The sequence below is a fragment of the Anabas testudineus genome, chromosome 2, assembly GCF_900324465.2.
Source record: "Anabas testudineus chromosome 2, fAnaTes1.2, whole genome shotgun sequence".
In the NCBI taxonomy this organism is placed as follows: domain Eukaryota; kingdom Metazoa; phylum Chordata; class Actinopteri; order Anabantiformes; family Anabantidae; genus Anabas; species Anabas testudineus.
Window position 1 is genome coordinate 14,886,525 of NC_046611.1, and position 25,847 is coordinate 14,912,371.

The 25,847-nt window shown below is 37.4% G+C and overlaps 4 protein-coding genes across 5 annotated transcripts in view; 2 read left to right on the forward strand and 2 right to left on the reverse strand.

Annotated features, from left to right (window-relative positions):
- The window catches only part of LOC113163505, a 1,294,879-nt gene that overhangs the window by 344,232 nt on the left and 924,800 nt on the right, over nt 1-25,847 (reverse strand). The window lies entirely within an intron of this gene.
- LOC113163500 (NACHT, LRR and PYD domains-containing protein 12-like) overlaps nt 1-25,847 on the reverse strand; it is a 664,684-nt gene that overhangs the window by 219,982 nt on the left and 418,855 nt on the right. The gene's annotated exons all lie outside the window — the stretch shown is intronic.
- Nucleotides 2,420-7,244, forward strand: LOC113163587 (myelin-associated glycoprotein-like). Its single transcript, XM_026362344.2, has 7 exons — nt 2,420-2,526; nt 2,742-3,119; nt 3,231-3,539; nt 3,776-4,042; nt 4,365-4,446; nt 4,537-4,615; nt 7,131-7,244. The coding sequence occupies exons 1-7, from the start codon at nt 2,421-2,423 to the stop codon at nt 7,179-7,181; spliced, it is 1,272 nt and encodes a 423-aa protein (XP_026218129.2). The 5' UTR covers nt 2,420; the 3' UTR covers nt 7,182-7,244.
- Nucleotides 10,124-12,551, forward strand: LOC113163564 (myelin-associated glycoprotein-like). Its single transcript, XM_026362312.1, has 6 exons — nt 10,124-10,166; nt 10,414-10,791; nt 10,906-11,211; nt 11,448-11,711; nt 12,286-12,367; nt 12,455-12,551. Exons 1-6 carry the CDS (start codon nt 10,124-10,126, stop codon nt 12,528-12,530), a joined length of 1,149 nt encoding a protein of 382 aa, XP_026218097.1. The 3' UTR covers nt 12,531-12,551.

Sequence of the window (25,847 nt, forward strand, 5' to 3'; positions counted from 1 at the left end):
GAGACTGTATTAGGCTGAATAAACATTTGTGAATTATTTAATCTGATTATTGTGATTATTCTAGCTGGTGAAGCAGTAGGACGTGGTGTGTTTCTCCCAGTGGTGGAGAACTTTAAGTACACTGAGGTACGGGTGCTCTGCTGAACGCTGTTATTCACTAGAGGGCAGCAACATTCAGAGACATCAAAGTGTAGATGTGGGCTTTGACTGTGACAGAATGTGGTTTGTCTTCAATGTTGCTGTTTTAATAACTGGTTAGCTGGTTTTTCACAGACACGCACATCTCGCTCTCTGTCCTCTGGTAATGAGACTATAGGAAGATTTGGACCTGAGGGACAAATAGTAGAAAGAAAACATATTAGGTGCCTGTGTTATTTTTAGTTTACTATCAACTTCATCTTAAACGTCACAAAGAGATGGGTGGGGGATGGGGTGGATGGTGGGTGTACAAAGTGCACAACTGTTACAGCACGGATGCATGTTTAACTCCAGCTTCCTATGCTTGGTTAAGTTTAAACAAAAGCATTGTTTTGTTTAAAAGTTAATAAAATTACTTTAAAATCAATATTAACTCTTTCTCCATCGAGTCAGGTCACAATTTTTCCTTGAAGCCCACTAAGTACTTTAAGAGTCCACTGAGCTTTATGGAGATGCCAGTTTTCTTTTCCAGCAGGACTTCACATCTGTCCACAACCAAAACTGCCACTAATTGGTTTCCTGATCGTGTTCACTGTTTACTTTATTACTGAGCTTGATTGGCAAACCAACTCACCAGACTTGAACTCCATACAGAATCTATAAGGTATAGTCTAGATGAAGATGTAAGAGAAGAGGAAGATGAGTTTAACTTATTGACTTTTGAAACCTCCGAAACCCTCTTATAATTGGGCCGGGTTCAGAATTAAGCAATCACATTCAAATTCACCAAAAGAACACCAGACCCAGAGCATACATCTAAATCAACTAAAAAAAGGCTTCACCAGAAAAAGATTAAAGTTTTGGAATGGCTGAGCCAGAGCCCAGACCTGAATCCGATTAAAGATCTGTGGGGTGATCTGAAGAGGCCTGTGCGCAGAAGATGCTTTCGTAATCTGACAGATTTAAAACGTTCTAGCAAAGAAGAGTGGGCAACTATTGTCAAGTCAAGATGTGCCGCGCTGATAGACTCCTACCCAAAAAGACTGAGTGCTGTAATATAATCAAAACATGGTTCAACAAAGTATTAGTTTAAGGCTGTGCACAGGTTATAGGCCACACTAAAGGTGGAAAAACTTCTGAAATTATTTATCTTGATGTCGTTTTTTACACTACAAAACCCTTTTTCTCAGGGCTGTAGATGTTTTATACAGTATACACATACATACACTGCTTAACACTTACTGCATCAGCATTGCACATCGGCTTAAACAGACTTTTAGTTAGTTTCCTCGCTTCAGGTGCTTCTACATTATTTCTACAGAATGAAGTTCAGTACTATAACTTTCTAAAGTACTACAAAAAAATTACAACAGGAGAGTATAGAGGAGGGAGGAACATGACTGAAGAAGGAACAAAACAGAGGACAGACAGCAAGAATCTGAGAGTCCTCGGGCACAAGATCAAGGTCCAAACGGTATGGACTGAGTCACTAACAAGCAAGAGAAGGTTAAAGGTCCCAAGAAAGCAGGACGATCCACCACAGAGAGCCTGAGTGATAAAGACGACAGAGAGAAAGAGGAGAGACACAAAAGGCACCATTGCTGGTTTTAATGTGTTGCACATGGAGAGGACTCAGACATGCTGTGAGTCGGGCGACACAACACTCACAGGATGTGAGCAGTGGGGGTGAGACCTGCTAGTGTATCTTTAGCATTAATGTGTTATATCTACCAGCTCTACAGCTGCCACAAGTGAAACCATAAAAAACCACAGCTGCTCCTTTTGCAGGCTCTAAACCTTTGTATCAAAGTGGCTAAGCCATTCTTGGTCAGATGTACGTATTTTATGTGACTAGCTGACAAACTGGATGTTTGTGATTTCTCCTTCTATTTTTCCACTTCATGTTTCTTTGTGTCAGCAAAACACAATAGTAAGAACATATATTTTAAAACATTATCTCATGTTAGAGTGATGAATGGCAGCAGGTTTTTGTTTTTTACATATCAAAAAGTTACTAACCTGTGCTTTACCCATGTTCCCATTGGTGCACGTTAAATAGTAAGAACAAAAAACTAAAGATAAAGATTTAAAGGTTCAGAAAATTTGTCAGAAATTCTCATCATATCAATCAAATTTGCTCATACAGACATTTAACTGTGCAGAACTGATACAAACACAGAAGTCAGTAAAACACGTAAGTGTTAAATGTTCCGGTATGAATATGAATTAAGGAAGCTGCTTTATAAACAGTGAACATTTTGCAAAGACTCTGTAAATGACAGATGAAAACAAGTGTAAAGGAACATTTCATTAAGTTTCAGGAGAACAGGTCTGTGAGTGTGAATATGGAGACGGTCAGCGTGTTACTGAGCCTCCTCTTTGTTTCAGGTGAGCTGTTTGTTCATTCATTTGTTTCTTTACTCAATTTATTTACAGTGTGAACTTCATTTAGAAACAAAGTTAGAACGACAGACATATAAATGAAATGTTATGTATTTACAGTGTAGACACTGTTAACAGGGCAAATGTTTTTATTTAATGATTAACTTGTGTCTTGATGCTGATTTTCCAACAATGTGTTAATGAACAGTTTGTATTTACAGGAGCTTTGGCTGGTTGTGGTCAATATTCAGGCCTCTTCATCACTGCACCACAGAAGATGGAAGCACTGAGTGGATCTTGTTTGATGATCCCGTGTAACTTTAGTACTTTAGAGGAATTTATCAGCACAAGAACTACCTTCGGGGTGTGGATGAAACATGAATCAGATATTTACAAGCATCCAAACCAGGTGATCTTCAACAGTAGTGGGACAGTTAACAAATATCCAATGAAGATCACTGGAAACCTGAGTCAGAAAAACTGCACCACTCTATTTTCAAGAGTAAATGCAACATACACAGACACATACTACTTCAGAATTGAGAACAGACCAGTCATGGCAACAGCTGTTTGTGATCCTCTTCAAATAACAGTAAAAGGTAAAAAAAGTTTATTACATTGTTTTATGAAGATATCCACTTATGTGTGTATATATAGTGCATAATATGTTTTTGTGATAAATTAGTAAAACCTGTGATTTAAAACCACAGATTTCCCTCCAAGTCCAAAAATTAAAATCTCTAAAGTCAATCTGAAGGAGAAGGAGTCTGTCACTATCAGCTGCTCAGCTTTCACTCCCTGTCCACACTCCCCTCCTAAACTCACCTGGAGTCTCCAACAAGACCCTCACAACAACAGAGAGGAAAACACAGATGGAACCTTTACAACTCAAATCCAGGAGACCATCACTCTGTCAGACAAACATGATGGATACAACATCAGCTGCTCTGCCACATATCCTGTGAATGAAGGAAGAGACGTCAGGACAGCAGAGACACAAGAGACTCTCAGTGTTTCATGTAAGATGTCGTTAAATTTAGCTTAACTTTGCAGATGATACATAAATGTATTAAATATTGATCAATGTGCTTGTGTGCTGAGCATGTTGTGAAACTAAAACGTGGAGTTGCTTCAATAGAGATCAAGAGAAAACGTATCAATAGGGTGTCACAGTATTAGTTGAATTTGTCTGATGTTAAAAATTCTGTAATTTATAAAATAATATTTTCTTCTCCTCAAATGCCAAATCTTCCAGACTCTCCCAGAGACACTTCATTGATGATCAGTCCCACTGATCCAGTATCAGTTGGCAGTGTGGTGAACCTGAGCTGCTCCTGCAGAGCAAACCCTGTTAAGTTTGTCTGGTTCCTGATCAGTGACGGCAAATTAGAACAGATCAAAGCTGATAAACAGGTTTATGTTTTCAAAGTGACGAACAGTGATCGAAACAGATTGTTCTATTGTGGGTGCAGAAATGATCTGGACATTCAACTGTCAGTGGGACATCAGCTGATGTTTGGAGGTATTAATTCATTATTTATTCATTATTTATTAATTTATATAAACATAAATGTGCTGTGCAAAAGTCTTAGGCACCATTACATTTTTCTTTGATTCGCCAGTGCTATTATAACTATATACCTATGTATATTGTAGTCACGTGATTAGAATACAGCTGGTGTACATAGGAAATATGTTCACAGTAATAAAAAAACATAAAAGAACAAAGCAAATGGTGCCTGAGACTTTACTGTACTATATATATAATTATTTATTTTAGATTTCAATGTGATAACATTTTTCATCAGAACTAAATGGAAGTTGATCGTGCTGTTCTGTTACAGGTACAAATCTGATCAGTCTCCCATTTATAGTGAAGATCCTGGGAATTGGGCTGCTTGTCAGTACATTGATTATCTTTGAGTGGTGAGACAAACTTTTCTACTCGTCTCAAAAACTATTTCACAGTAATCACAACACAACAATAAAGATACTCCCTGTCATTTTATCTTTCAGCTGTTTTGGATCAAGATCCTTCACCAAACCACTTAATCAGCTTGAAACAACGTCAGTCTTTGAAAGCAGAAGTGTTGAGGCAAGTTATTTTAATATCCTGATTCTATTTTCATTCTGCTTAAGTCTTAAATTGTGATCTATCTTTCATAATGGAAACTTTGAACAAAAAAAAAACTAACAAAAAAAAAAACTAACAGCAGCATTAACACTACTTATATTCCCATTTATCATGGTCTCAGATTTATTGTCACCATTCAAATGTAACACCATAGATTTGGCAGCAGATGTCCCCATTTTGACTGTGTTAAATTAAACTGAACCAATTTCAACACAATTACTTTTAAAAATGTATTCAGTGGTTCAGAAAGTTTCTCCACCACTTATTGGTACCATAAAAAACATCCAAAAATCCATAAATCCTTATTGTCCTAGGTTCAAGTTTCAACTTCAAGTGGCTGATTAATATAAAGAGAGGACAATCAGACACAAAGTCGGTTCTGCATTTCAAAATAAAAGTATGTTCAACAACAAGTCAGACTAAGATTGTGACAGACAAGTGATTCTAACCTGTAATATATAACCTTATTATTATTGTTGACATGTGTCTGCTGGAAGTGTCAAAGAGTAATATTTCTGCTAATGTGTTTGTGGAAATGGTTTTATAAAGTGGCTCAGTGGTTAATTTATTCATAGGATAAATAAATATGATAGAAAACATGATAAACATCTATGATATAGACAACATAAAACCAAACCACTTAAGGTAGGCTAAAAGACAAGCAGAGGATCATCACAATCAACTTAAATGACTACAAGTCTCAGGAGGGAGGAGTTATTGTAGCGTTATCATGTTTAAATGTCAGAATGTAATGAAGTATCATTTGATCTGTTTCATCAGGTGAATGTGGTTCAGTTATTTAAACATGTTTAGTGTTTGAAACGCAGGTATGACGAGGGAAGATCAAAACAGAGCTCAAAGAAGATCTAGCAGAAACAACTACACTTTAATCATGATATTGTGCTGGATGCTTTATTTGAATTAGCTTTAACGATATTTCATGCAGACCGAAGCTGTTCAGCAGCATTTGGACTTTTCTCAGTCCATGCATCAAATGCAACTCTTACTAAAGCCACAGGGTTAAAAATGACATCATTGTTTGTCTCCATTATCAATTGATACAGCAACAGTTTAGACAACGTTCTGCAGAGAAATAAAGATGAAGCAGAGGAGGAACAGAATCTAAAAAGACAAGAGCCCTTTACCACAGATACAGAAAAATGCTGCAAACCACGTGAGATGTTCACCACTGAGGGGCCATGTCAGTCCAAACACAACACACACAACATAACTAGTTTGAATATATAGTGTATTTGTAGAACAAATACAATGAGTGCAACACATAAACTGTATAGCACTGAATCAAATATGTTTCAACTAGGACAAAATAAAAAACCCTCACACCCCAGTAGTCAGTCACACAGACTGGGTGCAAGTGAGTTTACACTGTACACTGTACACTGAAACAGTGTACAATACAGTACAGTAAGTGTACTAGATGTGTGATACTTTTGGACTAACTCCATCTTATTCACTTGTCTGATGTTTGTTTTGCATTTAGCCTTGTGTATTTGTATACACTGTGGATAGTTTATTCCCAGTTAGAGATGAAATTACACGGGATCTTTTGGGGGAGCCCACTTTTTAGGTCCACGTCACAGTTTCCCAAGTCACAAGACCACACACTCATTTCAGTTTGCAGTTAACAATTCAGAGTTACTGAATTGTGTTAATTTGTGGAGACAGTTATTTGGCAAATGGAAAGAAATTAACAAATATACACAAACACATGAAATGCTAAAGATAAATATATTTATTTACTAAACATTAACAACATTTTAGCACAGAATAATGTTTTGACTGGCTTACTACTACTTCTGCAGATATTCAGTCTGCTGTGCTGCCAAACTCTCTGGTTCAGGTTCTCCTTCACCAGCTCATTGGTGTTTAGACCTGGACATAGAGCTGGACTCTGACAGTATACCAGAGTATTATTCTCAAAATAACTTGTAGTATGCTTGGGGTTCTGATCATGTTTTCAGGAGCTCTGTACTTTATGATGTTTTGAATCCAAACACCTCAAACTTGAACTCATCAGTCCACAAGACTTGGTTCTAGTCTTTTCAAGTCCAGTGTTTGTGCCCACTACAACCTTTTCAACCTTTCAACCTGTTCTTGGTAACTCTTCTCATGAGACCATAAGAATCATAGATAGAAACCGAATGGTAAATGGTTTGCACTTATATGAGTTCTGCCTTATTGGTGCTCAAAGTGATTTTACACTGATTCTCATTCACCCATCCTCAGACACAATCACACTGATGAACCAGCTGTAACTATATTCCACAACAATCAGGGGAAATAATGCAAACCAACATAACCTACTTTATTTAAGTTATTTACATGCACAGTAGGGGCAACCAAGTACAATATTTACACTTTATAAAGATAATATGGTGACCATCATTTACTGGTCACGTATGTGATTTTGTGTGAAACTAACACCCCTCTCTGTGTTGATGATTCATGTCCACAGGAAAGAGAAGAAAATAACTATGTGGAAACAGTGAGTGAGTCGTCGTTTTAGGTAACAAGAAAAAGAGGAAGTTTAGTTGATTACTAATAGAACATTTACTGTACCATCTATTCTTTGGCAATTGCTGTCTGCTAGTGCCACATTAAAGTGGAGCTGTTTTCTTTGTGCCAAATTCTTTCTCTGAAGATTTTGCTATAATATGATGTACTGTATTATGTCATGCCCCCCGGGCCTCTTCATGCTACTTTAATAATAAACCGCTTTGATCATTTTGCTAATTGTAAGATTGATTTATAGCAACTGAGTTTCCTTTTTTCTTGGAAACTTGTGATTTGTTTTGTTTTTACCTTTATGCATCTTATGTTTAAATGTTATTAAAGGATTTCATGTTCAGAGAGGCGAAGACTGTTGATATGAGACATTGTCTTAAGTTAACAGAAATGATTGTATAATTGTGTGAATTATGAATTATCTATTACAGATATGTAAAGATTGTTCAGTAAAGGATCAAGACACCACATATACGCTTTAAATCTTTATTATAAGTGAGATGGGTGTAGACGAGGGCAAGGGCTGGCCATGGCAGGAGGATGCTTGTTGTGAGGAAAACAGTGAGACGTGCTCAAATGGCAAACTAGAAACTAAGAAGGCGTAGTACATCTCAAGTCAGAACAAATCATTTAGCTTAATGGGAGAGTGGAGGCAGCTCTGAGCATCAGCTGGTTCAGCAGCAGTCCAGAGGTGGGAGGAAACCAGCAGGTGAGCTGAGAAGATGGTGTTTCATGATGACAGTCCAGTTCAAGTTCACACAAAGAAAAATCAGCAGAGAAATCTGGAATCCAATTATTATCAATGACAGTCATGTTACACCTTCAACAAACAGCTTGAAACAACATCAGTCTTTGAAAGCAGAAGTGTTGAGGCAAGTAATTTTAATACCTTGACTCTATTTTCATTCTGATTTAGTGTTAAAGTGTGAGCTGATTTCATAATGGAATAAAAATACTCAACATTAACATCACATTAATTCCCATTCATCATGGTCTCAGATTTATTGTCACCATTTAAATGTAACACCATAGATTTGGCAGCAGATGTCCCCATTTTGTTAAATTAAACTGAACCAATTTCAACACAATTACTTTAAATATATTCAGTAGTTCAGAAAGTTCTGGTTTCTCCTCCTTGTTGGTATCATACAAAACATCCAAAAATCCATAAATCCTCAATGTCCTAAGTCCAAGTTCCAACATCGAGGGGCTGATTAGTGAAAAGACAGGACAATCAGAGAGGAAGTTGGTCATGCATTTCAAAATAAAAGTATGTTCAACAAGAAGTCGTGACAGACATATGATTCTAATTAGATATTAATGTTGATATGTGTCTGCTGGAAGTGTCAAAGAGTAATATTTCTGCTAATGTGTTTGTGGAAATGGTTTTATAAAGTGACTCAGTGGTTAATTTATTCATATGATAGATAAATATGATAGATAACATGATATAGATAACATAAAACAAGTTAATGGCAGTTGTCTACTGTAACATGCAACTGAGTTCTTCACAAATGACATGTTGCAGCCATTTTGAGCAGTACAGTAACTCCACTCTGTGCTGGCTGTTTCTCTTCCTAAGACCAGAGCAGGAAATTATTTCCTGACATGTAAATAAAACATGATATTACTTTGTGTAATCTCACAAGGATGAAAAAAATGTTCCCACGTTTGGTTGGGTGATATTTTATCAAATCCAATTAATATGAAAATTTTACACAACTGATCGTCTTGTGACATCAAACCAAATCAAACGAGATAATAACAGCACAGCAAATAAATCACACACAGTGAGAAGATGATGCTCCTAAACAACAGGTTCCAGATCCAGACTGAAGAGAGACATCAATAGCAAGGACTGTGACTGCGGTGCCAGTTCAGTCGACGGTCCAGCACAGAGAAGACTAGACAAACTCTTTTGTCTTTTGTCCTGGTGATACAGAAGCCGCCTGTGATCACTTTTACTTTGAATGTTCTGAATGAAAGTTCAATTCTGCTGAGAATTTTCTTTATTAGAAAATATAATAATTAGATGTTCAACACTGTTTTAAACCAGGATGTTCTGTTATCTTTGGTGACAGATTCTCCTCAGAGTCCCAGAATTAAAATCTCTAAAGTCAATCTGAAGGAGAAGGAGTCTGTCACTATCAGCTGCTCAGCTTTCACTCCCTGTCCAAACTCCCCTCCTAAACTCACCTGGAGTCTCCAACAAGACCCTCACAACAACAGAGAGGAAAACACAGATGGAAATTAAATATCTATCTTTTTCTCTCCTTACAAATATTTTCTGATTCCTCCAAAATCTCCCCACATGTCAAATCTTCCAGAGTCTCCCAGTGATGCTTCAAGTGTCTGGTTCCTGATCAGTGATGACAGATTAAAACGGATCAAAGATGATAAACAGGTTTATGGTTTTGGAGTAAACAACAGTAATTGTTTTATGTTTCAGTGTCATAACATCATCCATTAGAACTTAATGGAAGTTGATCATGCTGTTACAGCTATAAATCAGATTGGTGTCCAAATTTTAGTGATAATCCTGGGAATTGTGCCACTTGTCAGTGCGTTGATCATTTCTGAGTGGTCAGATAAACCTTTCAATACATCCATAAACTAATCAGTCTAATTTCATTGTTAAATAGTACAGACCAAAAACTGTTTCTAGAGATTTAAAGGTTAGGAATTTTGCGAAGAGGCTTTATTGTCAGAAATTATCATGATATAAATTATATTTGCTCATACAGACATTTAACTGTGCAGAATTGATACAAACACAGAAGTCAGTAAAACACGTAAGTGTTAAATGTTCCGGTATGAATATGAATTAAGGAAGCTGCTTTATAAACAGTGAACACTTTGCAAAGACTCTGTAAATGACAGATGAAAACAAGTGTAAAGGAACATTTCATTAAGTTTCAGGAGAACAGGTCTGTGAGTGTGAATATGGAGATGGGCAGCGTGTTACTGAGCCTCCTCTTTGTTTCAGGTGAGCTGTTTGTTCATTCATTTGTTTCTTTACTCAATTTATTTACAGTGTGAACTTCATTTAGAAACAAAGTTAGAACGACAGATATAGAAACATTTTCTAACTGTTCATGTGGTGAATATAAAATTAAATGTTATGTATTTACAGTATAGACACTGTTTACAGGGCAAATGTTTTTATTTAATGATTAACTTTGTCTTGATGCTGATTTTCCAAAAACATGTTTATAAAGACTTTGCATTTACAGGAGCTTTGGCTGGTTGTGATCAATATTCAGGCCTCTTCATCACTGCACCACAGAAGATGGAAGCACTGAGTGGATCTTGTTTGATGATCCCGTGTAAATTTAGAACTAAAGAGGAATTTATCAGCACAAGAACTACCTTCGGAGTGTGGATGAAACATGAATCAGATTTTTACCAGCATCCAAACCAGGTGATCTTCAACAGTAGTGGGACAGTTAACAAATATCCAATGAAGATCACTGGAAACCTGAGTCAGAAAAACTGCACCACTCTATTTTCTAATTTAATAACAACATACACAGACACATACTACTTCAGAATTGAGAACAGACCAGTCATGGCAACAGCTGTTATTGATCCTCTTCAAATAACAGTAAAAGGTAAAAAAGTTTATTACATAGTTTCATGAAGATATCCACTTCCACTGTGTGTATATATAGTGTATAATATGTTATCTGTGATAAATTAGTAAAATGTGTGATTTGAAACCACAGATTTCCCTCCGAGTCCCAAAATTAAAGTCTCAGGTGATCTGAAGGAGAAGGAGTCTGTCACTATCAGCTGCTCAGCTTTCACTCCCTGTCCACACTCCCCTCCTAAACTCACCTGGAGTCTCCAACAAGACCCTCACAACAACAGAGAGGAAAACACAGATGGAACCTTTACAACTCAAATCCAGGAGACCATCACTCTGTCAGACAAACATGATGGATACAACATCAGCTGTTCTGCCACATATCCTGTGAATGAAGGAAGAGACGTCAGGACAGCAGAGACGCAAGTGACTCTCAGTGTTTCATGTAAGATGTCGCTAAATTTAGCTTAATTTTGCTGATGATACATAAATGTATTAAATATTGATAAATGTGCTTGTGTGCTGAGCATGTTGTGAAACTAAAACGTGGAGTTGCATCAATAGAGATCAAGAGAAAACGTATCAATAGGGTGTCACAGTATTAGTTGAATTTGTCTGATGTTAAAAAATCTGTAATTTATAAAATAATATTTTCTTCTACCAACATGCCAAATCTTCCAGACTCTCCCAGAGACACTTCATTGATCAGTCCCACTGATCCAGTATCAGTTGGCAGCGTGGTGAACCTGAGCTGCTCCTGCAGAGCAAACCCTGTTAAATTTGTTTGGTTCCTGATCAGTGACGGCAAATTAGAACAGATCAATGCTGATAAACAGGTTTATAGTTTCAAAGTGACGAACAGTGATCGAGACAGATTGTTCTATTGTGGGTGCAGAAATGATCTGGACATTCAACTGTCAGTGGGACATCAGCTGATGTTTAGAGGTAAGAGAAGATTTTTTTATTATTTATTCATTTATATATACATACAGTACTGTGCAAAAGTCTTATTGAATTTTTCTTTGGTTTGGCAGTGTTATTATAACTATGTACCTATTTATATTGTAGTCACGTTATTAGAATACAGCTAGTGTACAAAGGAATAAAATATCAGAATAAACATGTTTGTTTTAACATTATGTTGGTTAAAGTGATAAATAATAAGTAATACCTCTGTAGAGGAATCTGGAAAGTCGAAGGACAAAAACAGAAGTGGAAGATCTGATAAGAAGTTTCCCAGAGTTTCTTCTTTGAGAGATCAGAAGTCCAACAAGGTCCTGGTTCAGCATCTGGCAGCTTCATGTGGATCCCAAGCTGGTTCTTCAGCCTAAAGAAGCTTGACCAAAAATGTTTTTTGTGAAAAGGCAAAGAAATAAATACTGGTCATTGTTCATAAAAGAACAAAGCAAATGGTGCCTGAGACTTTTGCACAGTACTGTAGATATAATTATTTTTTTTAGATTTCAATGTGATTTTCCATCAGAACTAAATGGAAGTTGATCGTGCTGTTCTGTTACAGGTACAAATCTGATCGGTCTCCAATTTATAGTGAAGATCCTGGGAATTGGGCTGCTTGTCAGTACATTGATTATCTTTGAGTGGTGAGACAAACTTTTCTACTCGTCTAAAAAATATTTCACAGTAATCACATCACAAAAATAAAGATACTCCCTCATTTTTTCTTTCAGCTGGTTTGGATCGAGATCCTTCACCAAACCACTTAAGGTAAGACAAGCAGAGGATCATCATAATCAACTTAAATGACTGGAAGTCTCAGGACGGAGGAGTTATTGTAGCGTTATCATGTTTAAATGTTAGAATGTAATGAAGTATCATTTGATCTGTTTCATCAGGTGAATGTGGTTCAGTTATTTAAACATGTTTAGTGTTTGAAACGCAGGTAGGACGAGGGAAGATCAAAACAGAGCTCAAAGAAAATCTAGCAGAAACAACTACACTTTAATCATGATGTTGTGCTGGATGCTTTATTTGAATTTGCTTTAATAGGATGATTTTTCATGCAGACCGAAGCCGTTCAGCAGCATTTGGACTTTTCTCAGTCCATGCATCAAATGCAACTCTTACTCAAGCCACAGGGTTAAAAATGACATCATTGTTTGTCTCCATGACACACGTAGCAACCGTTCACATGGCAACTGTTGACATGTTTCTCAATTGATACAGCAACAGTTAAGACAACGTTCTGCAGAGAAATAAAGATGAAGCAGAGGAGGAACAGAATCTAAAAAGACAAGGGCCCTTTACCACAGATACAGAAAAATACTGCAAACCACGTGAGATGTTCACCACTGAGGGGCCATGTCAGTCCAAACACAACACACACAACATAACTAGTTTGAATATATAGTGTATTTGTAGAACAAATACAATGAGTGCAACACAGAAACTGTATAGCACTGAATCAAATATGTTTCAACTAGGACAAAATAAAAAACCTTCACACCCCAGTAGTCAGTCACATAGACTGGGTGCAAGTGAGTTTACACTGTACACTGTACACTGAAACAGGGTACAATACAGTACAGTAAGTGTACTGGATGTGATACTTTTGGACTAACTCCATCTTATTCACTTGTCTGATGTTTGTTATGCATTTAGCCTTGTGTATTTGTATACACTGTGGATAGTTTATTCCCAGTTAGAGATGAAATTACACGGGATCTTTTGGGGGAGCCCACTTTTTAGGTCCACGTCACAGTTTCCCAAGTCACAAGACCACACACTCATTTCAGTTTGCAGTTAACAATTCAGAGTTACTGAATTGTGTTAATTTGTGGAGACAGTTATTTGGCAAATGGAAAGAAATTAACAAATATACACAAACACATAAAATGCTAAAGATAAATATATTTATTTACTAAACATTAACTACATTTTAGCACAGAATAATGGCCAAGTTTTGACTGGCTTACTACTACTTCTGCAGATATTCAGTCTGCTGTGCTGCCAAACTCTCTGGTTCAGGTTCTCCTTCACCAGCTCATTGGTGTTTAGACCTGGACATAGAGCTGGACTCTGAGAGTATACCAGAGTATTATTCTCAAAATAACTTGTAGTATGCTTGGGGTTCTGATTATGTTTTCAGGAGCTCTGTACTTTATGATGTTTTGAATCCAAACACCTCAAACTTGGACTCATCAGTCCACAAGACTTGGTTCTAGTCTTTTCAAGTCCAGTGTTTGTGCCCACTACAACCTTTTCAATTTTTCAACCTGTTCTTGGTAACTCTGCTCATGAGACCATAAGAATCATAGATAGAAACCGAATGGTAAATGGTTTGCACTTATATGAGTTCTGCCTTATTGGTGCTCAAAGTGATTTGACACTGCTTCTCATTTACCCATCCCCACACACACACTGATGAACCAGCTGTAACTATATTCCACAACAACCAAGGGAAATAATACAAACCAACATAACCTACTTTATTTAGGTTATTTACATGTACAGTAGGGGCAGCCAAGTACAATATTTACACTTTATGAAGATAATATGGTGACCATCATTTACTGGTCACGTATGTGATTTTGTGTGGAACTAACACCCCTCTCTGTGTTGATGATTCATGTCCACAGGAAAGAGAAAAAAATAACTAAATAGTGGAAACAGTGAGTGAGTCGTCGTTTTAGGTAAAAAGAAAAAGAGGAAGTTGTTGATTACTAATAGAACATTTACTGTACCATCTATTCTTTGGCAATTGCTGTCTGCTAGTGCCACATTAAAGTGGAGCTGTTTTCTTTGTGCCAAATTCTTTCTCTGAAGATTTTGCTATAATATGATGTACTGTATTATGTCTTGCCCCCCTGGCCTCTTCATGCTACTTTAATAATAAACCGCTTTGATCATTTTGCTAATTGTAAGATTGATTTATAGCAGCTGAGTTTCCTTTTTTCTTGAAAACTTGTAACTTGTTTTTTCCTTAATGCATCTTGTGTTTAAATGTTATTAAAGGATTTCATATTCAGAGAGGCGAAGACTGTTGATATGAGACATTGTCTTAAGTTGACAGAAATAATTTTGTGAATTATGAATTATCTATTAGAGATATGTAAAGATTGTTCAGTAAAGGATCAAGACACCAAATATACGCTTTAAATGTTTATTATAAGTGAGATGGGTGTAGACGAGGGCAAGGGCTGGCCATGGCAGGAGGATGCTTGTTGTGAGGAAAACAGTGAGACGTGCTCAAATGGCAAACTAGAAACTAAGAAGGCGTAGTACATCTCAAGTCAGAACAAATCATTTAGATTGGTGAGTAATGGGAGAGTGGAGGCAGCTCTGAGCATCAGCTGGTTCAGCAGCAGTCCAGAGGTGGGAGGAAACCAGCAGGTGAGCTGAGAAGATGGTGTTTCATGATGACAGTCCAGTTCAAGTTCACACATAGAAAAATCAGCAGAGAAATCTGGAATCCAATTATTATCAATGACAGTCATGTTACGCCTTCAACAAACAGCTTGAAACAACATCAGTCTTTGAAAGCAGAAGTGTTGAGGCAAGTTATTTTAATAGCTTGTTTCTCTTTTCATTCTGATTTAGTGTTAAAGTTTGAGCTGATTTCATAATGGAATAAAAATACTAAGAGCAACATTAACATCACATTTATTCAATTTCATCATGGTCTCAGATTCATTGTCACCATTTGAATGTAACACCATAGATTTGGCAGCAGATGTCCCCATTTTGTTAAATCAAACTGAACCAATTTACTTTAAATGTATTCAGTAGTTCATAAAGTTCTGGTTTCTCCTCCTTGTTGGTATCATACAAAACATCCAAAAATCCATAAATCCTCAATGTCCTAAGTCCAAGTTCCAACATCGAGGGGCTGATTAGTGAAAAGACAGGACAATCAGACAGGAAGTTGGTTCTGGATTTCAAAATAAACAACAAGAAGTCAGACTAAGATTGTGACAGACATATGATTCTAATTAGATATTAATGTTGATATGTGTCTGCTGGAAGTGTCAAAGAGTAATATTTCTGCTAATGTGTTTGTGGAAATGGTTTTATAAAGTGACTCAGTGGTTAAATTATTCATATGATAGATAAATATGATAGATAACATGATATAGATAACATAAAACAAGTTAATGGCAGTGTCCTAACACGTTGTCTACTGTAACATGCAACTGAGTTCTTCACAAATGACATGTTGCAGCCACTTTGAGCAGTACAGTAACTCCACTCTGTGCTGGCTGCTTCTCTTCCTCAGACCAGAGCAGGAAATTATTTCCTGACATGTAAATAAAACATGATATTACTTTGTGTAATCTCACAAGGATGAAAAAAATGTTCCCACGTTTGGTTGGGTGATATTTTATCAAATCCAATTAATATGAAAATTTTACACAAATGTTCGTCTTGTGACATCAAACCAAATCAAACAAGATAACAACAGCACAGCAAATAAATCACACACAGTGAGAAGATGATGCTCCTAAACAACAGGTTCCAGATCTAGACTGAAGAGAGACATCAATAGCAAGGAGTGTGACTGCGGTGCCAGTTCAGTCGACGGTCCAGCACAGAGAAGACTAGACAAACTCTCAGGATGTGAGTAGTAATGCTGAGACCTGAGGGGTTCTGCACAAAAGCAGAAGTAAGAAATCCAGGATAAGTGAATTATCCTAGCTCGACCTATTCTGATAAGATTATCCTGTTTTTCTGTTGCTAGAATAAGAGGTGCAGCTAAGTCAAATCAGGTGTACATATCTGGGATAAGGGCAAGTTTACAGTACTGTTTAAAAGACAGTATGTATCGATCACAGAGTTACTGATTAAACATGGACAAAACTCGTGCAGATAACTTTTAACCCACAAAGCAGCAGTTTTGTCCTGGTGATACAGAAGCCGCCTGTGATCACTTTTACTTTGAATGTTCTGACTGAAAGTTCAATTCTGCTGAGAATTTTCTTCATTAGGAAATATAATAATTAGATGTTTAATACTGTTTTAAACCAGGATGTTCTGTTATCTTTGGTGACAGATTTTCCTCAGAGTCCCAGAATTAAACTCTCTAAAGTCAATCTGACGGAGAAGGAGTCTGTCACTATCAGCTGCTCAGCTTTCACTCCCTGTCCACACTCCCCTCCTACACTCACCTGGAGTCTCCAACAAGACCCTCACAACAACAGAGAGGAAAACACAGATGGAAATTAAATATCTATCTTTTTCTCTCCTTACAAATATTTTCTGATTCCTCCAAAATCTCCCCACATGTCAAATCTTCCAGAGTCTCCCAGTGACGCTTCAAGTGTCTGGTTCCTGATCAGTGATGACAGATTAGAACGGATCAAAGATGATAAACAGGTTTATGGTTTTGGAGTAAACAACAGTAATTGTTTTATGTTTCAGTGTCATAACATTTTCCATTAGAACTTAATGGAAGTTGATCATGCTGTTACAGCTATAAATCAGATTGGTAATTACTGTGATAATGCTGGGAATTGTGCCCCTTGTCAGTACATTGTTCATTTCTGAGTGGTCAGATAAACCTTTCAATACATCCATGAACTAATCAGTCTAATTTGATTGTTAAATAGTTTCTAGAGATTTAAAGGTTCAGAATTTTGCGAAGAGGCTTTATTGTCAGAAATTATCATGATATCAATCATATTTGCTCATACAGACATTTAACTGTGCAGAACTGATACAAACACAGAAGTCAGTAAAACACGTAAGTGTTAAATGTTCCGGTATGAATATGAATTAAGGAAGCTGCTTTATAAACAGTGAACACTTTGCAAAGACTCTGTAAATGACAGATGAAAACAAGTGTAAAGGAACATTTCATTAAGTTTCAGGAGAACAGGTCTGTGAGTGTGAATATGGAGACGGTCAGCGTGTTACTGAGCCTCCTCTTTGTTTCAGGTGAGCTGTTTGTTCACTTATTTGTGACTCAAATAATTTACAGCGTGAACTTAATTTAGAAACAAAGTTAGAACGACAGATATAGAAACCTTTTCTAACTGTTCATGTGCTGAATATAAAATGAAATCTTATGTATCTACAGTATAGACACTGTTTACAGGGCAAATGTTTTTATTTAATGATTAACTTTGTCTTGATGCTGATTTTCCAACAATGTGTTAATGAACAGTTTGTATTTACAGGAGCTTTGGCTGGTTGTGGTCAATATTCAGGCCTCATCATCACTGCACCACAGAAGATGGAAGCACTGAGTGGATCTTGTTTGATGATCCCGTGTAACTTTAGTACTTTAGAGGAATTTATCAGCACAAGAACTACCTTCGGAGTGTGGATGAAACATGAATCAGATTTTCACAAGCATCCAAACCAGGTGATCTTCAACAGTAGTGAGACAGTTAACAAATATCCAATGAAGATCACTGGAAACCTGAGTCAGAAAAACTGCACCACTCTATTTTCTAGAGTAAACGCAACACACACAGGTACATACTACTTCAGAATTGAAAATGGACCATTCATGGCAACAGCTATATGTGATCCTCTTCAAATAACAGTAAAAGGTAAAAAAGTTTATTACATAGTTTCATGAAGATATCCACTTCCACTGTGTGTATATATAGTGTATAATCTGTTTTCTGTGATAAATTAGTAAAATGTGTGATTTGAAACCACAGATTTCCCTCTGAGTCCCACGATTAAAGTCTCAGGTGATCTGAAGGAGAAGGAGTCTGTCACTATCAGCTGCTCAGCTTTCACTCCCTGTCCACACTCCCCTCCTAAACTCACCTGGAGTCTCCAACAAGACCCTCACAACAACAGAGAGGAAAACACAGATGGAACCTTTACAACTCAAATCCAGGAGACCATCACTCTGTCAGACAAACATGATGGATACAACATCAGCTGTTCTGCCACATATCCTGTGAATGAAGGAAGAGACGTCAGGACAGCAGAGACACAAGAGACTCTCAGTGTTTCATGTAAGATGTCGCTAAATTTAGCTAAATTTTGCTGATGATACATAAATGTATTAAATATTGATAAATGTGCTTATGTGCTGAGCATGTTGTGAAACTAAAATTAGCAGTTGCTTCAAGTGAGATCGGGAGAAAATGTATCAATAGGGTGTCACAGTATTAGTTGAATTTGTCTGATGTCAAAATGCTGTAATTTATAAAATAATATTTTCTTCTACCCACATGCTAAATCTTCCAGACTCTCCCAGAGACACTTCATTGATCAGTCCCACTGATCCAGTATCAGTTGGCAGTGTGGTGAACCTGAGCTGCTCCTGCAGAGCAAACCCTGTTAAGTTTGTTTGGTTCCTGATCAGTGACGGCAAATTAGAATGGATCAAAGCTGATAAACAGGTTTATAGTTTAAAAGTGACGAACAGTGATCGAGACAGATTGTTCTATTGTGGGTGCAGAAATGATTTAAACAATCAACTGTCAATGGGACGTCAGTTGATGTTCAGAGGTAAGAGAAGATTTTTTATTATTTATTTATTTATATATACATATATATATATACTGTAAAAATATCTTTATATACAGTCGCAAGAAAAAGTATGGGCACCTTTTGGGATTACGTGGAGTTTTGCATGAATTGGTCATAAAATTCGACTCAATTCAATATATTTGTAAAGTGCTTTTTACAATTGACATTGTCACAAAGCAGCTTTACACAACCAAAGAACAGTACATGAACAGTGAATGTGTATGAATCATAATAATCAGATTGTCCCTGATGAGCAAGCCGAGGGCGACGGTGGCAAGAAAAAACTCCCTGAGAAGGCAACAGGAAGAAACCTTGAGAGGAACCAGACTCAACAGAGAACCCATCCTCATATGGGTGATTACATGCTGTGTAGGCAGCAGTCCAGTATAACAGTTAATGTCTATAAGTTATTGTGGAGTCCAGTTAGTTATTAGAGGCTCTGGTAGACTTGTAGGAAATTCCAGTCCTGGACAATCGATTGTTGAGTCGAGACTTCACAGAACCAACTGCCAACATCTGTCATGGCCAGGAATGTCTTCATGGTAGCGTGGAACAAACCCATCCAATAGGGACCATACGGGGGATCCAAGCGACGAGATCTCCGACCAGAAGTGGCGCACCAGGACGAGTCAGACAGGTCCAGAGGGCGAAGGGTGGACTGACAAGTCCAGCTCAACAGAGAGACAGGAAGAGGGAACGAGAGAGAGGGAGAGAGAAAGAGAGAGGAGAGCAGAAGAGGAGAGATAGCAGTTAGGTGTGATCACAGTCAGATAATGTATTAGGTGAATGTATATTTAGTGTAGAGTGCAGCAGAGACTCTGACAGGACTGACTATGACAGCCTAAATAAAAGGGTGAGCCAGAAGGAAACACAGACATGAGGGCTCCCTGGGATGTAGAGCAACCGAACACTTCACCGTCAACAAACCTCACTGAGTGATCAGTGAGAGTGGGGAAGACAGCATCTAAACATATCAGTTCACCATAATGCTCTACGTCCATGAGTCCTTCCCCAATCTATTTACAAAAATGCTTGACTAAATAAATAGGTTTTCAGCCTAGACTTAAACACTGAGACTGTGTCTGAGTCCCGAACCCTATTTGGCAAGCTATTCCATAACTTTGGGGCTTTGTAAGAAAAAGCTCTGCCCCCAGCTGTAGTTTTTATGATACGAGGTACTGACAGGCAGCCAGCATCCTTTGAGCGAAGTAGGCATACCGGATCATTAGGCACTAGCAGTTAGATACTAGATACTTAGATACTGCGGCGCAAGACCATTTAATCCGTTAAATGTCAAAAGTAGTATTTTAAAATCAATGCGAAATTTCACGGGGAGCCAATGAAGTGTAGATAAAATAGGCGTGATGTGCTCGTATCTTCTGGTTCTAGTGAGGACTCTCGCTGCTGCATTCTGAACTAACTGAAGCTTGTTTATGCACCTGGTTGAACAGCCAGACAGTAAGGCATTACAGTAGTCCAACCTAGAGGTGATGAAAGCATGGACTAATTTTTCTGCATCGTTTAGTGACAAAATATTCCTTATCTTGGCAATATTTCTGAGGTGAAAGAAAGCTGTCCTGGTGATATTATCTACATGAGCTTCAAATGAAAGACTGGAATCTAGAATCACACCAAGGTATTTTACTGTTGCAGAAGATCTAGAGTTACAGTGTGATCTAAAATCTTGCTTCTAGCTGCATGTGGTCCTATGACTAGTACTTCTGTCTTATCAGGATTAAGCAGAAGGAAGTTAATTAGCATCCAGTATAAAATGTGCTCCGATCTTCATCTAACTCACAACAATACAAAAACACAGTGTGCTTAAAATAATATTACACAAACATTTAATGTTTTCGTGTTTTTATTGAACATAAATTACATTATGTAAACATTCACAGTGCAAAAAGTATGTGAACCCCTAGCCTAATGACATCTCCAAGAGCAAATTGGAGCCAGGAGTGAGCCAACCTTGAGTCCAATCAGTGTGATGATATTGGATGTTTTGCTGAAAGCTGTCCTGCCCTTTAAAAACACACACCATTTTTGGGTTTACTGTTGCAGCACTGTTGCTACTCTCCCTGGTTGTGCTGTAAAGATGACTGCACGATAACAGCGCAGAATGCTAAATGAGGTGAAGAAGCATCCTAGAGTGTCAGCTAAAGAGTTACAGAAATCCCCGGCACATGCTAACATTTTTGGTGACACATCTACAATAAGGAAAACATCAAACAACAATGGAGTACATGGGAGGACACCACGGAGGAAGCCATTGCTGTCCAAAAAAAAAAATATTGCAGCACGTTTGAAGTTCGCAAAACAGCACCTGGAGGTTCCACAGCACTACTGGCAAAATATTCTGTGGACAGATGAAACAGATGAAATTGAGTTGTTTGGAAAAAACACACAACACACACAACTGACAAAATGACTCCAGATCGTTGTGCAGGTCTGATCTGCAACTACAGGAAAGGTTTGGTTGAGGTTATTGCTGCCAAAGATGGGTCAACCAGTTATTAAGTCCAAAGGTTCACATAACATACTTTTTCCACCGTGCACTGTGAATGTTTACATGTTATGTTCAATGAAAACATGAAAACATTTCAATCTAATTCAATTCAGTTTTATTTGTATAGCGCCAATTTACAACAGAAGTTATCTCAAGGCACTTTACAGTGCAAGGTTTAAGACCTTACAGAAAATATTTATACAAAAAATTATAGAGAAAACCCAACAATCCGATTTGAGCAAGCTTTAGGCAACAGTGGAGAGGAAAAACTCCCTTTAGAGGAAGAAACCTCCAGCAGAACCAGGCTCATAGTGGGCGGCTATCTGCCTCGACCGGTTGGGGTAAGTGGAAAGAGAAGAGAGAAAAGAACAGCAGGCAATAAAGACAACAACAAGCAGCAAGAACATTGGGCAAGTGAACTGGATTCTGTAGATGTACAGCTCCAGGCCGAGGATACCTGCAGAAAAGTACAGAGAGAGGGAGACAGAGAGGAGGAAACACAACTACAGGAGAGAGAAGACACAAAGTTAATGACATGAAATGGTGGCATTTGCATTGATACAGGAGAAAGGAGAGAGGAGAGGAGCTCAGTGTATCAGTAGAGGTCCCCCAGCAGATTAAGCTATATCAGCATAACTAAGAGATGGTTCAGAGTCACCTGATCCATCTCTAACTATAAGCTTTATAAAAAAGGAAAGTTTTAAGTCTAGTCTTAAATGTAGAGACGGTGTCTGCCTCCCGAACCTAAACTGGGAGCTGGTTCTACAGGAGAGGGGCTTGGTAGCTAAAGGCTTTGCCTCCCATTCTACATTTGGAAACTCCAGGAACCACAAGTAAACCTGCAGCCTGAAAACGGAGAGTTCTGCTTGGAAGATATGGAACTATGAGGTCTTTAAGATAAGATGGAGCCTGATTATTAATGATGCCTGATTATTGAATTTTAAATTCAATTCTGGATTTTACAGGGAGCCAATGGAGAGAAGCTAACGTAGGAGAAATATGATCTCTCTTGCTAATTCCAGTCAGAACTCTGGCTGCAGCATTTTGGATTAACTGGAGGCTTTTTAATGAGTTATTGGGACAAAATATTAATAATGAATTACAATAGTCCAGTCTGGAAGTAACAAATGCATGGACTAGTTTTTCAGCATCACTTTGGGACAGGATGCTTCTAATTTTAACAATGTTTCTCAGGTGAAAAAGACAGTTCTAGAGATTTCTTTGATGTATGAAGTGAAGGAGATATCCTGATCAAAGATAACTCAGAGATTTCTTACAGTATTACTTGAGGCCAGTACTAAGTCATCAATGGTGAGAACGTGATTAGACATAGTGTCTCTGAGATTTTTAGGCCCAAACAGTATAACCTCTGTCTTGTCTGGATTTAGGAGAAGGAAAATGGAGGTCATCCAGGCCTTTATGTCTTTTAAGCATTCCTGAAGTTTGACTAATTGATTAGTTTCTCCTGGTTTCATAGATTAGTATAGCTGGGTATCATCTGCATAACAATCAAAATTTATAGAGTGTTTCCTAATAATATTGCCTAAAGGGGACATATATAAAGTGAAAAGAATCGGTGCAAGCACAGATCCCTGTGGAACTCCATAGCTAACTTTGCTGTGCATGGAAGACTCATCATTAAAATGTACAAACTGAAATCTATCCGATAGATACGATTTGAACCACTCTAGTGCTGTTCCTTTGATTCCAATGAAATGTTCCAGTCTGTGTAATAAAATGTTGATAAATAAAATGTGATCTATAGTGTCAAATGCGGCAATAAGATCTAACATGACGACTATAGAGAGTAGACCACTGTCTGATGCTAATAGAAGATCATTAGTAACCTTTACCAGTGCTGTTTCTGTACTATGATGTACCCTAAATCCTGACTAGGAATCTTCATACAAGTTATTGCTACGCAGGTGGTCGTACAATTGCTTAGAAACTTAGAAAATCTTTTCAAGGATTTTAGAGATAAAGGGCAGATTGGATATTGGTCTATAAAACATATAATGTTTGTGTACTATTATTTTCAGCAGACTATGTTTTTCAATTGTTGTGGCTTAGATGAAGGTCAGAGCACATGACTAATTCATCCAAAACTCCACATTATCCCAAAGGGTTCACTTACTTTTTCTTGCCACTGTACAGTACTGTGCAAAAGTCTTCGGCACCATTACATTTTTCTTTGATTCGCCAGTGCTATTATAACTATGTACCTATTTATATTGTACTCACGTTATTAGAATACAGCTAGTGTACATAGGAAATAAGTTCACAGTGATTAAAAAGACAAAAATATCAGGATAAACATGTTTGTCTTAACATTATGTTGGTTTAAGTGGCAAATAATAAGTATTACCTCTGGAATTTGGGAAGGTCAAAGACAAAAACAGAAGTGGAAGATCTGATAAGAAGTTTCCCAGAGTTTCTTCTTTGAGAGATCAGAAGTTCTGCAAGGAGCTGGTTCAGCATCTGGCAGCTTCATGTGGATCCCAAGCTGGTTCTTCAGCCTAAAGAAGCTTGACCAAAAATGTTTTTTGTGGAAAGGCAAAGAAATAAATACTGGTCATTGTTCATAAAAGAACAAAGCAAATGGTGCCTGAGACTTTTGCACAATACTGTAGATATAATTATTTTTTTTAGATTTCAATGTGATAAGTGTTTTCCATCAGAACTAAATGGAAGTTGATCGTGCTGTTCTGTTACAGGTACAAATCTGATCGGTCTCCAATTTATAGTGAAGATCCTGGGAATTGGGCTGCTTGTCAGTACATTGATTATCTTTGAGTGGTGAGAAAAATTTTTCGACTTGTCTCAAAAATATTTCACAGTAATCACATCACAACAATAAAGATACTCCCTCATTTTTTCTTTCAGCTGGTTTGGATCGAGATCCTTCACCAAACCACTTAAGGTAAGACAAGCAGAGGATCATCATAATCAACTTAAATGACTGGAAGTCTCAGGACGGAGGAGTTATTGTAGCGTTATCATGTTTAAATGTTAGAATGTAATGAAGTATCATTTGATCTGTTTCATCAGGTGAATGTGGTTCAGTTATTTAAACATGTTTAGTGTTTTTGAAAGGCAGGTAGGACGAGGGAAGATCAAAACAGAGCTCAAAGAAGATCTAGCAGAAACAACTACACTTTAATCATGATGTTGTGCTGGATGATTTATTTGAATCTGCTTTAATAGGATGATTTTTCATGCAGACCGAAGCTGTTCAGCAGCATTTGGACTTTTCTCAGTCCATGCATCAAATGCAACTTTTACTAAAGCCACAGGGTTAAAAATGACATCATTGTTTGTCTCCATGACACACGTAGCAACCGTTCACATGGCAACTGTCGACATGTTTCTCAATTGATACAGCAACAGTTTAGACAACGTTCTGCAGAGAAATAAAGATGAAGCAGAGGAGGAACAGAATCTAAAAAGACAAGAGCCCTTTACCACAGATACAGAAAAATACTACAAACCACGTGAGATGTTCACCACTGAGGGGCCATGTCAGTCCAAACACAACACACACAACATAACTAGTTTGAATATATAGTGTATTTGTAGAACAAATACAATGAGTGCAACACAGAAACTGTATAGTACTGAATCAAATATGTTTCAACTAGGACAAAATAAAAAACCTTCACACCCCAGTAGTCAGTCACATAGACTGGGTGCAAGTGAGTTTACACTGTACACTGTACACTGAAACAGGGTACAATACAGTACTGTAAGTGTACTGGATGTGATACTTTTGGACTAACTCCATCTTATTCACTTGTCTGATGTTTGTTTTGCATTTAGCCTTGTGTATTTGTATACACTGTGGATAGTTTATTCCCAGTTAGAGAAGAAATTACACGGGATCTTTTGGGGGAGACCCCTTTTTAGGTCCACGTCACAGTTTCCAAGTCACATGACCACACACTCATTTCAGTTTGTAGTTAACAATTCAGAGTTACTGAATTGTGTTAATTTGTGGAGACAGTTATTTGGCAAATGGAAAGAAATTAACAAATATACACAAACACATAAAATGCTAAAGATAAATATATTTATTTACTAAACATTAACTACATTTTAGCACAGAATAATGGTCAAGTTTTGACTGG

Bases quoted from the DNA above. Each gene is read 5' to 3' on its own strand.
- LOC113163587 (XM_026362344.2), top strand. From the start codon at position 2,421: ATGAAAACAAGTGTAAAGGAACATTTCATTAAGTTTCAGGAGAACAGG. The intron at 2,527-2,741 runs GTGAGCTGTTTG...TTGTATTTACAG, and splicing joins GAGCCTCCTCTTTGTTTCAG to GAGCTTTGGCTGGTTGTGGT. The intron at 3,540-3,775 runs GTAAGATGTCGT...CAAATCTTCCAG, and splicing joins AGAGACTCTCAGTGTTTCAT to ACTCTCCCAGAGACACTTCA.
- LOC113163564 (XM_026362312.1), top strand. From the start codon at position 10,124: ATGGAGATGGGCAGCGTGTTACTGAGCCTCCTCTTTGTTTCAG. The intron at 10,792-10,905 runs GTAAAAAAGTTT...TTGAAACCACAG, and splicing joins TCTTCAAATAACAGTAAAAG to ATTTCCCTCCGAGTCCCAAA. The intron at 12,368-12,454 runs GTGAGACAAACT...TTTTTCTTTCAG, and splicing joins ACATTGATTATCTTTGAGTG to CTGGTTTGGATCGAGATCCT.